This window comes from Populus nigra, chromosome 4 (genome assembly GCF_951802175.1).
Source record: "Populus nigra chromosome 4, ddPopNigr1.1, whole genome shotgun sequence".
Taxonomy (NCBI): domain Eukaryota; kingdom Viridiplantae; phylum Streptophyta; class Magnoliopsida; order Malpighiales; family Salicaceae; genus Populus; species Populus nigra.
In genome coordinates, this window is record NC_084855.1 from 12,396,008 (window position 1) to 12,410,753 (window position 14,746).

The window sequence follows — 14,746 nt, forward strand, 5'->3', positions numbered from 1 at the left end:
AAAATAAATAAATTTTATTTAGATTGTTTTTTAAATGAAAATCAAACTAAATTGAAAATGCTCACTGCAAGTTGAAAAGAGTTGTTGAAAAATGTTAATTAATACAATTAGACGAGAAAATGACTTTGAAAAATGGTTTGCAGGGGAATCTGAACCTCTAAGGCATTTTTTTTAGTACTTGCTCGATAATATAATAATTTCTGTTTTTATATATATTTAACTTGAAAAATTATTAAATTAATTTTTTAAAATAATTTTAATATATTAATATTAAAAATAAAAAAACTATTTCAATATATATTCAAGTAAAATAATATATTTCACCACAACTTACCTTGCATCGTAATTCCCCAATTTGACGCTACCCAGCATGACCCTTCCTTCTACCAAATTAAGGCCAAAACCGTAACTTTGTAAAATACAAAAATCATTCATTGTAGTTTTCGTTGATGAAGAGTCTGTTTTCTTGTCTCTCTCTCAGCAAAAGCTCGATCTACCCTACCAAATCGTAGAAATTAAGAGCCAAAGCCTCTCTCTGGCCATCGTCTCCGCGCCCTGCTCTTCTCATTCAATCACTGACGAGGTAACATTCTTATCAATTCTGCTTCATGATCTATAAACTGCACGCGCTTTAGTTTATTTTAAATTTTCTCAGATTTAATGGAGGGCTTTATGGTCATTTTGTGATCGACTGAGTATTGTGTACTGGTTCTAGCACTTGCTACTAGATGGGAAGCTGAATTGGTTTTTCCTTTTCCTTTTTGTTTGGTTGATGAGAAAATTGGAGAAAGCAGGAGATAAAGTTGGATTAAATTTTGTGTTCTGTGTTTTTTTGGTTCATTGTAATGAAATTTCCAGCTTAGAATTTACTGAGAGAAAATCAGCTTACATAAGGTAAATCTCTCTGGCACACTTATTATTTTGGTGCCCATGTGATGGTGATCAAGTCTTTTAGCTAGGGTTTCTGAAATATTATCAGCGTTATTATCAGTGCTTGAAATTTTAATTTCTGGTGATGATTTACCGTAATATGCATAATGCGAAGCAGATGAAGGATAGTATAGATGGAATCAGGAGCAATAGAAATTCAAAATCTTCGTCAGTTGCCTCTCTTCCACTCATTCTGGATATAGATGATTTCAAGGTAAGGAGTAGATAGCGGACAGCTTAATCTTCATGAGGAAAACTTGGTATCATACCTTTTGCTTTGTTTTATGTTAAAACTTACAGCATGAATTCAATTTGTAGGGTGATTTTTCGTTTGATGCATTATTTGGGAACTTGGTAAATGATCTACTCCCATCTTTCCAAGATGAAGAGGCAGATTCAGCTGATGGTGTCGGTGGGAGTGATGTTATAGCAACTGGACATGCAAGAGCCCCTTCTGATGCAGCAAAATTGGCGCAAGGCTTGTCTTCTCCCTTATTTCCTGAAGTGGATAGTCTTTTGTCTTTGTTTCGGGATTCTTGTAGGGAGTTGATAGACCTCCGAAAACAGGTAGGTTGTCAAGAGTATTTGATGAAATATACGAGGCTGTAAAAAATTTCTCTGGTGACATTTTTTTTTGGATTGAAGATTGATGGAAGGCTCTACAATCTCAAGAAGGAGGTTTCTATCCAAGATTCCAAGCACCGTAAAACACTTGCTGAGGTGAGTTTATGGGTGTCTGTGTGCATGTTTTTGAATCATTTTAAAAACTGTTACGATATATTTTTTTTCTGAAGTAAACTGCAAAAGCTTCTTTATCTTTTACTTGCTGATTGGACCTCTATAACAGGCACAATGATGATGACTACATTATGTCACAGTGCATCAACTAGTAGTGACCAGACACAACACACACATCCGTAAATGTATGCGCAAGCTAATTCCATTTCCTTTAGTTCGGTGATATTATAAATTAATTTCTTGCATTTTAATTTTTAGTGGCTGATTAAATTAAAAAAAAAAAAAAATTCTCCTAGGAAAGTTACTGTTCACCAAAACTCATATTACTATTCATTGTAATAGTGTGATTATGAAATTGACCTGGAGCAAAAACACCTTTGAACTAGTTATCGGAGGCAAAATGGTCTTTTCATCGTAACATAATTATCCTTTATAAATTATATTGGGTTAGATTGATAATTTCATCTTTCTTTTTCTGTACAATAAAATTATTAATTTAACCTTGAAATAAAATAATCTAATGCCTACTACTCAGGGATATTTTAGTATTTTCAAATTTTTTAGAATAATATAATTATTTTGATGCCTTTAAAGACAAAATCAACAAAATTATCACCTAAATGTTTTTTTATCATTTGATATTGGTTTTATTGTAATTCCAAGGGTACACATGAGCATTGTTGTAAATTAAATTTATTACATATAATTATAAAATAAACCTACTGGTAGCACGCGTCAGCGTGTGGATGACCCTTGCATTGTTCTGGCGGTGCGTGAAAGGCTGTCTGACCACCAAATGCCTCCTTGGAGGGTGACATTTGAAAAGTCTCGGCGCTGTTGACGCAATGGGGGAGCACATGCCCCAAATGCGCATCGGTTTTGGTGTTGATGATCGCTCTCTCTCTCTCTCTCTCTCTCTCTCTCCACCCTTGAATTCCGTGTAAGCCCCTTTATAAAACCAGATTAGCCCTGCAATTTATTCCTCTTTTATATTTAATCTTTGTTCTTTTGATTGCTATTTTGTTTTTTACTTCGAATAAGCCATGAAATTACAAATGTTTTTCAATTTCATTCCCTTTTAATTTTTAATCTTTCAGATTTGGTATCTGTTATTTTGATTACTATTTTTTTTTATTTTTTATAAGCTATAAAATTACAATTGTTTTTAAATCTCACCTCCTTTTATTTTTTATCTTTCAAATTTGGTTTCTATTTTTTTATTGCTATTTATTTTGTTTGGAATTATTTTTTAGGTTTTTTTTTTTTCAATTTCATCCTCCATGAGTTATTTTTCTTTCAAATGTGATATGTATTTTTTTTATTGCTATCTTTTTTTTCTTTGATAAGTTTTTTAAATCGATTTTTTTTCGCGATTTCATTTTTCAAAATTAAATTAGCTAGGAATTAAACTTCTTGATTGAACCCGATTCAAGGATTTCACGGGTTATACGTTTTAGAGATTAGACCGGGTTTAAGAAGTTTGCCCGGGTTGATTTGTTTTTTTTTCCTCTTTTTTAAAGCTAATGTATTATTTTTAAAAAAAATTTGACCCTTTTTTTTCAGAGATTTTCTTTATTATTTTTTACGGTTTGCCTTCTATGGGATTAGTCTTGGATTCATGATCAGAGTCACCGTTTCAAAGGTTAATGTAGGTTGAATTTTGTTTTGTTGGGTCCTTTTTTAAATTGATTTATTTTAATTCCATCCCTCAACATTTAATTTATTTCAAATTGATCTTCCTAACTTTTTAGGTTAGATCGTGTTTAAGAGGCTTGCCCGAGTTGACTTTTTTTCTCCTCTTTAAAAGCTAATTTTTTTTACCCTTTTTTTTATAGAGATTTTCTTTATTATTTTTTACGTTTTGTTTTTTATGGAATTAATTTTGGGTTCATGACCAAAGTCCCCGATTTCAAGGTAAATTAAGTTGAATTTTGTTTTTTTGGGTCTTTTTTTTTTAATTGATTTATTTCAATTTATTCATTCAACATTTAATTTATTTGAAATTGATCTTTCTCTTTTTTTTCCTTTTCTTTGTATTGGGCTATATCGATCATGTGCTCATGATCACAGGGTTTGCGGGATAACTAAGTTTTTTTCCCGTTGATACGAGGTTAATCCCGGGTTCAGGACTAGGATTACCGGTTTTAAAGGTTAAAGCGGATTGATTTTTTTGGGATCTTTTTTAAAATTAAATTATTTCAATTCCATCCTTTAACATTTGATTTATTGGAAATTGGTTTTCGTATTTTGTTTTTCATTTTCTTTTTATTGGATTATTCTGATCGTTTTTTTTACAATTTCATCATCTATGGGTTTTTATTCCTATCAAACTTGATTCACCTTTTTTTTGCTATCTTTTTTCTTTTAGCAAGTTTTCTATATTGATATTTTTCTTACAATTTCATTTTTTAAAATTAAATTAGTTAGGAATTAAGTTTCTTGATTGAGTTCGGTTCAAGGATTTCACGATTTCAATGATTACGGGATTTGCTGGTTAGCCCGGGTTGACTCATTTTTTTTTCATTGATTTTTATTTTTTATTTTTTTATTTTTGTCCTTCAGCATTATGTTGTTCGATAATTAAGCTTCATGATATTATTCAATTTGCATTCAAACGCATTCACCTTAGTGACCGGGTTAGAGATTTTGCATCTTGATTCGGTTGGGCTTGGAAGTTTTTTTAACCTTTTTAAATTATATTTCTTCCTTGACTTTTATCCTTTAACATTTTATCTGCTAGAGATCGAGCTAAATCTTTATCCTATTCATTTTTCTTTTTGTGGAGTTGTCATGTTCTTATTTGATTTATTAAGAATTGATATTTAAACTCCTTTTCCTGTATTTTTTTCTATGAGATTATTCCAATCTAGTATTCATTGTCACAAAGTTTGTGAGTTAAACTAGTTAAATTGTTTTTTTTTGTTTTTTTCAATTTTGCTCTTGATCATTAAGTTGTTTGATAATTTGGGTTGGATTAGATTGAGTTTTTTTAACCTTTTTTTCATTGATATTTTTTTTTATTAATATATTTTTTTAATTATATTATTTAAATTATCAATTGAACCCATGACTCAGGTCTCAAATCTTTTTTCCTCAGCATTCATTTTTACGTTGCAAAAAATATTTGCCCAACCCGCAGCGGAGCGCAGGCTACAAATTTAGTTTGATGTAATTGATTGGCTTAAAAGTAATGAAGAACTGAAGTTAGGCAATGAAAAAGATATAATCCTTTTTAAATAAAAAGAAAATGAAAGAATAAAATTGATTGGGTTTCGTTCTCCATTTTTGGCAAGTGGTTTTTAGGTCTTCAGGGGCATTCGGTTGGTTTGGCTCCTTTAAGACAAGAACATTTTGTTTCTCTTTGCTCGGTTTATGAAATCCATCTAGTTTAGTAAAAATCTTGATTTCATTTTCTATGGATTTTGTCTTTCAGCTGGAAAAAGGTGTAGATGGCTTGTTTGATAGCTTTGCAAGGCTTGACACACGTATTTCAAGTGTTGGACAGACTGCTGCCAAAATAGGAGACCATTTGCAGGTAAAACTTTTCTTATACCCGGTTATAATTTTGCTATGCATTCAGTTAAATAGTTATTATACCCTTTTTATTATGATCTTGTCAGAGTGCAGATGCTCAGAGGGAAACAGCTAGTCAAACAATAGAGCTCATAAAGGTACTGCCCATCAACTTATTTTTTATGCTTTCCTTAGCCTGGCCTAAGAATGCATTAACACCTTGTTTACTTAATTTTTGCAGTACATGATGGAATTCAATGGCAGCCCAGGTGACTTAATGGAACTTTCACCTCTGTTTTCAGATGACAGCCGTGTTGCTGAGGCGGCTTCAATTGCGCAGAAGTTACGTAAGATGATCTCTTTGCTCTGGAATTTCACAAAGCTCTGAAATTTCATAATTCTTCAACCTCAAGCTCTTGTCATGCTGCATGATCTCTTTGCACTAACCTAATCGCTTTTCTATAGGGTCATTTGCTGAGGAAGATATTGGAAGACAAGACTTAACTGTAACATCAGTCATGGGAAATGCAACTGCAAGCCGAGGATTAGAAGTTGCAGTCACTAATCTTCAGGACTACTGCAATGGTATGTGTTCTGCATATTGTTCTTTTTGGATTTGATAGTACTGCCACAGGAAGTCCATACATGGTGTGCATGAAAACAATACAATGATTTAGTGTTAAATGAAAATAGTGAAAAATTATGTCTAAATGACAAACTGTGTAGTTTAATAACTATTAATGGTTATACCATATATGGTCGAACATCATCATCAGGTTAGAAGAAAAGGGCTAGCTTGTGATGAGAAAGAGTTTTCGGATACCCATTTCCATATGGTCCAGTCTCTGAATATTTGTGTTATGTGCCATCATAATGAAGAATCTTGGAGTGATTTATTTCCACATAGCCCTGTAGCTTGGGATATGTGGGGGGCTATGTGTTTGCAATTCAGCTGTGAGTGGGTGATACTTAGAAGAACTAGTGTTGGATTCTTCTGTGGTTTTTAATGGGAGAAAGATTTTAGTTCTTTATGGAGATGTGCTGTATGTGCATTTTGATGGAGAGGAGGTGCAGTGATTTTCACTCACTACTTCACACTAAGTCAGTTGTTGTGGAATAGGATAGTCTTCTTGACTTTGAGCATTGTCATGTCAGCAGATGTCTTTAGGGGCAGTTCTCAAGAAAAGGATTGTGTTGCTTTGTTATTTTGATTTAGATGGTTGTTCTGTCCTCCTTTACATAGGATGTCTCATTTACAATTCTGTACCGTGGAATTCCTTACTTCTAATTACCCCTTCTCCTTTTATCCTAAACAACAAAAAAGTCAGTTCCATATTGGCAAAGGAGGAAGAAAGCTATGCAGATTGTGATGCTTAAAAGGAATATCATTACTGGCTTTTATGCATCTCCTTGGAATCAGAAATTACCTTTGTTATTTTCAATGTTTGATGGGTATTTTGATAAAATAATTATCACCATACACTCATTGTCTTGAGAGTCCCTTGTTCAGAATCTCTACAAGGACCAATTCAAGGTTATTTGAGAATTTTTGTGATCCTGCTGTGCCTTGCAGCCATGGAAGCGCCCCCCCCCCCCCCCCCCAAAAAAAAAAAAAAACAAAAAAAAGAGAACAAGAAGAAGTGATAAAGATGTTTATGATTGGTGGATTTGTCTCTTTTGCTTACCGTAACATTGTAGAGGGTGACATTTTTCCTCTTATTACTTGTCACGCAGAACTGGAGAATAGATTGTTGGCTCGGTTTGATGCAGCATCACAGAAACGAGAATTATCTACCATGGCAGAATGTGCAAAATTTTTATCTCAGGTGATTCTTTTGTCATGTGATTGGACAGGATACTTTTATGCCTAACTCCTCGACTTGGGGTCACCTGAACATGGCTAGATTATACTGGCCTGGGGGAGTCATATTGTTTACTGTCTAGGGTTGAACTGATTAATTGAATATAAGCTTTCCTAGTTTCATCTTTGAACTAAAATCTTCATGTCCAACTTACAACAGAATAATGATTATTGGAAAATAATAAGAAAAGTCCTCCAGACTTGCATGACCTGGTCCAAAATGCCCACAGATTTGCTATTCCTTTCCGCACTTTTTGGTGAAAAAATGGGAGGGAGATTGTTTAAGCCATAAATTTTAGTTATTTTTTTGTTTTCTTTTGATTCCTTTTCATCGCTCTCTGAAGTAATATGGATCTTCCATTTATAAAGGGATCTTGCAAATTCATTGAAAGGTTTCCTTTTCTGTTTTTTCCTTTACTTTTTTTTTCTTTTTATCTCATGGGTTTCCTTTTGCATGCAGTTCAACAGGGGCACTAGCGCCATGCAACATTATGTGGCAACACGTCCAATGTTCATTGATGTGGAAGTCATGAATGCAGACTCTAGATTGGTTCTTGGTGATCAGGGTTCTCAAGCTAGTCCTAGCAATGTTGCTCGTGGACTCTCTTCCTTGTTCAAAGAAATCACAGGTTTGGAAAATAGCCATTTATCTCAAGCAAGGGTTGCATTCTTCAGAGGATTTTTAAAAATCTACGCTTCTCTCCTGCAGACACTGTCCGTAAAGAAGCAGCTACAATTATGGCAGTATTCCCATCTCCTAATGATGTCATGTCCATTTTGGTCCAGGTATCTAGGCAGGAATGTTTTTATTATACTTCATATGTTTTACATCATCTTGTTCAAATTGCAAACTGCATTCCTTTTTTTGTGTGAATTCATATTTATGATGTTTTCTATGTATGTGCAGAGAGTTTTAGAGCAACGAGTTACAGCTCTTTTAGATAAATTGTTAGTGAAACCATCTCTTGTGAATTTACCTCCCATGGAAGAAGGCGGACTTTTATTAGTATGTAGAATTGCTTGGTCCACTGTTTCTAGGTGTTTCAGTTTGAAGTGACAATCAGATATTGACATTTTTTGTGTTTGACTTGAGGCTTCAGTATCTCAGAATGCTAGCAGTGGCATATGAGAAGACTCAGGAACTTGCAAGAGACCTGCGAGCTGTTGGATGTGGTGACTTGGATGTTGAGGGTATTTAACTAACTTTATTTTGTGAATTTTAGATGTGTTATCATCTGCAATATTCAGTGCAAGTGTAGAGCATCATTAATCGATGAAGAAATATGAGCTGGGTTTGTCTTTCTTGTTAACATATGTTTTCCCTGTTAATTATTGTGGAAACAATTTTGCTAATGACTTCATGTTGCAACGGGTAACCTTTGCTCTATGTGGTCCCAGCTAATACCAAGGCTGCAGGGTTGGGGGATCATTCCCATCACTCCATCTTCCACCCTTTCCTATTTAACCAAAATGAAAAAAGAAAAAGGAAAAAACAGAGATGGTCATTTGGATGGTGACTGGTGACTTAAGTTCAGTTGTTTGGTGCTTAATTGTTGATTCTGGTCCTGAATACTATAAAGATATGGACATTCTATAATATATTCAAATAGAATTACCTTTTATGATTATAGTTAGTCAATGTCTATAGTATTAGCTTTTTTAAGCAATGCAAGTCAAATCCTGGAAATTTTAAATTTTGGCCTCTTTTGCCTCTGGTTGTAGAATATGAGTTTGAATGGTGTATAAATGAACTATACTTAATTGGTGAGCTTCTATGAAAAGTTTGTGCGTAGTTTAATAAATGACCTGTGGATTTCTTCAATTAAGAAAATTTCAATTTACTTGGTAGCAGAGATTGCCACTGATGTTTGATATATTTAAATATGTTACTGCAAATCATATTTGACAATGAGACTGATTTCCTGAATAACAGTGTTAGCATGACTTGATGGATGTGTATATCAACTAATGTTAGTCACATTTGTCCAGCTTCTTGCACAATTTTCCTCGTTTATTTCGGTGCATATTGACTCTTTTGATACAGGCCTCACAGAGTCTCTTTTCTCTTCTCACAAGGATGAATATCCTGAACATGAGCAGGCCTCTCTTAGACAACTATACCACGCTAAGGTTTGTGTGTTTATGTTTTATTCCCCCCCTGTCAATTCTACAGAGCACTTTTTTCTCTGGCGATAGTAGACTGTACCATGATTTGCAGATGGAAGAACTGCGTGCTGAGAGCCAGCAGCCTTCTGAATCAACTGGGACTATTGGGCGCTCAAAAGGGGCTTCTGCAGCATCTTCCCACCAGCAGATATCTGTTACTGTTGTGACAGAATTTGTGCGATGGAATGAGGAAGCAATATCAAGATGCACTTTGTTTTCATCTCTGGTAATTTTTAATTCTGCAATCAGTCTGTTCTGAGAGTTCTTGTATAGTTGCACCATATACCGTTGGATTTACTGCACAATGCTTGAGTACTCTTTTCCAGTTATCAAAAAGGTAATTAAGCAGTAACTATCTTTTGTTTTGAATGTTCCTCTTTTGTCAAGTTGTCTAAGAATCCTGCGCCCTTGTCTGAAATGCTCTTTCCGTATAAATAACCTTTTCTTTATTTCTTTTTCTTAGGTAAAGTAAGGTTAACGTGCATTCATGAAATTGGCAGCTATATTAGCACATGTATAGATTCATATAAGGCTACCTTGATTGTTTGGCCTGGTACATAGATTAAGAATGTTAACTTGTCTGCTAAGCATTACAAGTCAAACTCATGCTTTTGTCAAATTTTATCTTGTAATGGATATGTGATAATGACGGGTTAAAATGTACATTTGGAGGTGACATCTGATATAATGTCTCATTTGGGTGTTCTGGAATTGTCTTAATTACCTACAGTTGTGGATTAAGGCCTTTACTTTGTTGTGGTTTTTGAGCCTTATGAGTCTGATTGGTCTTTTATTTCTATTTGTTTCTCGAAAAAGAAAGCTAAACTGCGATAATATGCAGTAAAAGAGGGCTTAAATATGAATATGTTATTTTTCTTTATTTATAAGAGGTTCAAATATTTCACCGGTAGTTTTTTTTATTGAATCCAAACATGCTTTTCTGCAGCCTGCTACCCTTGCAGCCAATGTGAAAGCAGTGTTCACTTGCTTGCTAGACCAAGTAAGTTGCATACTAAATATATTACTTTGTTAATTTATGTCATGGTTAGCTCACATTTTTATTTTTCAAAAAAAAAAATGTAGGTAGGGCAATATATAACAGAAGGTCTTGAACGAGCTAGAGATGGTCTCACTGAAGCTGCAACTTTAAGAGAACGGTTTGTGCTGGGAACGAGTGTTAGTAGAAGGGTGGCTGCTGCAGCTGCTTCTGCTGTAATTACTTGATCAAATGCCTTTCCTTGCTTTATCATTGCTCCATCTTTATGAGTTGTACCTATAATGGAGTTCCTTATAAAGGTGATGTGCATTTACTCAGAACATAGTGCTTAAGTGAGATTGATGTTGAGATGCAGGCAGAGGCTGCTGCTGCTGCTGGTGAGAGCAGTTTCAGATCTTTCATGGTTGCTGTACAACGGTGTGGAAGTAGTGTGGCTATAGTACAGCAAGTATGTTGGCTTGTACTGACACTGTTTAAATTTTTGTGAAATTAGCAACAAGGAAAATCCTGTGATATATAGAGAACTTAAAATGGCTTCAACTTTCATCTTCAGTGTTTTGCAAATTCTATATCTCGCCTTTTACTACCTGTGGATGGTGCACATGCTGCTTCATGTGAAGAAATGGCAACAGCTATGTCCACTGCAGAGGCTGCAGCATATAAAGGGCTTCAACAGTGCATTGAAACTGTTATGGCTGAGGTTTGTTCTTGCCTCGTAGTGTTTTATTTTAACATTGCATGGATTCAAGTGGACACTTGCTGGTCCTTGATTCTTCACCATTCGTATTTATGTGGCATCATATTTAGTACAACACTTCATTTATATTTTTTCTAGTCATATCTTCATATTTTATCTATTGAAAATTATGCTACCATCCTCCATGTCTGGCTGATCTGTTCTCTGCTTATTTTTTAAGTTCTTGTTCTTATAGTTTTCTTTGGGAAATTCCCACACAGGTAGAGCGATTGCTACCAGCTGAACAAAAGGCAACAGATTATAGGTCACCTGATGATGGAATGGCTCCTGACCATCGTCCAACAAATGCTTGCACAAAGTATTTTCAGCTTGATAAACTCACAAATTGTGTTTTGAACTAAAAGCATATTTGCTGGTTTGTCTGAAAAACAAGTGATACGAAGTCAATCCATTTCTTTGTTGGGTTTTCATTGCTCAAAAGATTTTATTTCTATGATTCTTAGAAATGTATTAATTTGTGTGTTTGCTGGTCACACTTGGCGAGTGGGAGCTTCTCTTTGACAACACAAAGCTTCCACTATTTTAATTATCCAAGGTCCCAAGTCTCTAACCAAGTTCAGTCATACACCTAATATTATGAATCTGAATCTATGACAGTGGATCAATTCATTTCTTTTCCATCATGTATCCTTGTCAAATAGCATATCTCTTAATAAAAGAACTCAATATTTCAGTCATTATTGATAGTAACTGCTTTATTTCTCTTGGCTAGAGTTGTGGCATATCTTTCACGTGTGCTTGAGGCTGCATTCACTGCATTGGAAGGTCTTAACAAACAAGCATTCCTCACGGAATTGGTAAGTGGTCTATCTCTGAGATTCTTTTGACTCATCTGTGTGCAATTGGTTGTCCAAGTTTGCCCCTCCAGTCATGATTGCTCATGCATCTGCAAATAAAGAGTTTTTATGTTCTCTGCCAAAGGAAGAATGGTATGTGTACTTCTTTGTTATCTTTTTATTATTTCTGACACGAGTGTCTTGGCACGTTGGAGGAGGTATTGCTTCAACAAGTCTTTTGAGCATTCCATTTTCTATTATTGTTCAGTGATTCTGTTCTCTCTGTTCTTTTTTATTTTCCCTTTCTAGTACAAGTAACAGTCATTGCCACTGAGCTTTAGGTGAAAATTGGTGTGCGTTTATATTCAAACTATTAGATGACCTCTTTCAGCTCTCTGAGGACACTGCTTTGGCAAGCTATAACTGGCAATGACCTTTTTCTAAATCATAATTTCATCAGACTGATCAGTATTTCCAAGATTTCTAAAACATGACTCAAAACTGAAAATCTTATCTCATACACAGTCATTCTCAACAGTCGGGTCAAATTTGAAATTCTTCCCTCCCATAATAGAAGCATTCCTAGAATGTACTCTGGTGAGGCAGATCATTATGATTTCCAGAAATATGACTGAGACACCTGTAATTTCACTCAGCGCAATGACAAACCTTCATAATCTGTGCTCATTCATGGGGAAGAGAGGTAGCGTGGGATAGCAATTACATGCATGCACATTTTTTTTTTCCTTCAGTTTATACTTATCTGAAGGGAACATTTACACTTAACATGGACATGTTTATCATTTCAGGGAAATCGCTTGCACAAGGGGCTGCTTAATCATTGGCAGAAGTTCACTTTTAATCCCAGGTAATTTGCCTTGCTGAGATGCTCCATGCCTTAAATTGCCTAACATCTATGCTCAGTAGTTTGGTGATCCTTTGTTGTCATGTATAGTTAGGGTTGCTGTTATTTGTAAGAGAAGCATGTTTCAATTGGTGACTGCATTTGACAGCTTTGGCTGGAATTCTTTCAGTCCACTCTGAATTTATGAGTTTCATATCCAAGAAAGAAATGTTGGGATTTTGAGAATTGAAGAAGGCATTTTAACCTTCATGACATGTGAACATCCAGAAAAGGGGAAATGCTGAGCCTGAAATCTATGTTTTGTCTTTGCTTGGTTTTGGAGCTTCCTTATTAGCATATAGTTTGCGCATAAGTCATGATTGGGTTTCCCTTGCATTTGGGGAGCATATTTTGGTGGTTGAGAGTTTGTAGTGGCCCATATTCTAGTGGGGTCCTTGAAAGTTGGAAATGATTCTTCTAGATGCTCTCTACGTGCATATTTTTTCTTGTTGGAAATCCCCAGTTTAATTACTTAATCATGCGGTGGCATTCTCTTCCAAAGTTTAATTAACTTATTTATGGATAAACTGTGCACAAATCATGTGATTTCTATTTTATCGAGTTCTAATATTTGTTGGGAATGGCACCAACAAGTTGTTTTACATAATTGTTCTATTTATTGGTTCTCCTATGCAGTGGAGGATTGCGGTTGAAACGTGATATAACTGAGTATGGAGAATTTGTGAGAAGTTTTAATGCTCCTTCTGTTGATGAGAAGTTTGAGTTGTTGGGCATGTAAGTTGCAAGCCATTGACCTGATTTGAGTACTGATATAGAATTCCTTATCTCATTTTACTGAGGGAATTTTTTGTCTCAGAATGGCCAATGTCTTTATTGTTGCTCCTGAAAGTCTTTCCACTTTGTTCGAGGGTACCCCCAGTATACGCAAAGATGCACAAAGGTATCATCAGTGTTTTTTATTTATTTTATAGAACTCACTCGAATCGCTACAAGTACTGAGTCTGATACAGTGGATGCATTATTTAACACACCTAGAACTGGGTTTTAATCTTAAACTAGTTGGCTTAGCTACACAATCCCTTGCTATTCTGTTCTTTGTAAAACAAAGAATTTTCTCAAACATATGCAGTATTTAGGATTGCATGAAATATCAAATGTTTTTTTAAGAATTATGAATCCATTTCCCCATACAATAGATGTGGTTTAGAGGTATCTTGTAATCTTTTTTGCTTCAGTTGAAACCGTAGGGTTAATGTTCTTTACCTTGTCACTTGAGGATTTTTTATGGTGGATCCACCCCCTCTTTGTGGTTTCATCTGTTTTGTTGATTTCTCTGATGACAACTTTGACTGGCTGCCATTTCAGGTTTATTCAGCTTAGAGAGGACTACAAGAGTGCTAAACTTGCATCAAGACTTGGTTCCCTTGTGGACAAGCTCTAGTTGATAAAGCATCTTTTATTTTCCATATTTTTTGGATGTCTTGCATGAAATGTTGGATACTTCACACGGAGAACTTTCTGTGTCGGCAACAGTCACCTCAAATTGGATCTGTTGGGACGACTCTGAGACTATGTTTTTGAGCTAGTTGGAAATTAACTTTTTTCGTACTTATTCATCTCAGCTTGGCCAGGAATCTGGTACAGTAAAGTTTTCTGTGCTAAAAGTTGAGATTTCTGTATCTGAGCTTTCAAGGGGAAATACAGAGTGGTCAGAAAGAACGAGAAGGAGAGGATTATGGTTTCATGTCATAACAATTGAGGATTGAAGGATGGACATCAATGCCTTGTAACTGGTCGTTGGATTGGGAAGGGAAAGAAAAAGAGAGGAGGAAGCATGCCCGAAAGCAGTTATTCGATCTTGTTAAGCCTGGCAACCGGAGGTGTTTAATTATTAACCAGGTAATGTTTGCTCTCAACCATAGTGTTTTTGAAAAGCAGGTAGTCTTTGAAGGCGATAGAGGATAGGATTATGCTACAGGTTTCGCCATTGCCACATCTAAGAATCGATGAAAATAAAAGGTTGCATTCTACTGCATGTGCTCCCATTCAAGCTTGATGGCGTATCTCTCTATTTTCACTTTCGGCTTTGATTAATGAATTTCATCAAGTCAAAGGACACAACCACTGGTGATTGTAATGGTAG

The 14,746-nt window shown here is 35.1% G+C and overlaps 1 protein-coding gene across 2 annotated transcripts; it reads left to right on the forward strand.

Moving 5' to 3' along the window:
* Window positions 1-419: 419 nt before the first annotated feature.
* LOC133691974 (exocyst complex component SEC10b-like) lies at window positions 420-14,215 on the forward strand. 2 transcript variants are annotated; one of them, XM_062112607.1, is made up of 26 exons: window positions 420-583; window positions 656-894; window positions 1,049-1,144; window positions 1,249-1,497; window positions 1,576-1,650; window positions 5,102-5,203; window positions 5,289-5,339; window positions 5,423-5,528; window positions 5,647-5,766; window positions 6,916-7,007; window positions 7,503-7,671; window positions 7,752-7,828; window positions 7,950-8,048; window positions 8,143-8,233; window positions 9,087-9,172; window positions 9,261-9,434; window positions 10,155-10,208; window positions 10,292-10,420; window positions 10,561-10,653; window positions 10,759-10,905; window positions 11,163-11,260; window positions 11,675-11,759; window positions 12,548-12,606; window positions 13,279-13,377; window positions 13,460-13,543; window positions 13,969-14,215. In XM_062112607.1, the coding sequence occupies exons 3-26, from the start codon at window positions 1,049-1,051 to the stop codon at window positions 14,042-14,044; spliced, it is 2,511 nt and encodes an 836-aa protein (XP_061968591.1). In that variant the 5' UTR covers window positions 420-583; window positions 656-894; the 3' UTR covers window positions 14,045-14,215. The 2 variants fall into 2 exon arrangements, with proteins under 2 accessions (XP_061968591.1, XP_061968590.1); XM_062112606.1 differs by lacking the exon at window positions 656-894.
* Window positions 14,216-14,746: the final 531 nt, after the last annotated feature.

Bases quoted from the DNA above. Each gene is read 5' to 3' on its own strand.
- LOC133691974 (XM_062112607.1), top strand. From the start codon at position 1,049: ATGAAGGATAGTATAGATGGAATCAGGAGCAATAGAAATTCAAAATCT. The intron at 10,906-11,162 runs GTTTGTTCTTGC...ATTCCCACACAG, and splicing joins TTGAAACTGTTATGGCTGAG to GTAGAGCGATTGCTACCAGC. The intron at 11,261-11,674 runs GTATTTTCAGCT...TCTCTTGGCTAG, and splicing joins CCAACAAATGCTTGCACAAA to AGTTGTGGCATATCTTTCAC.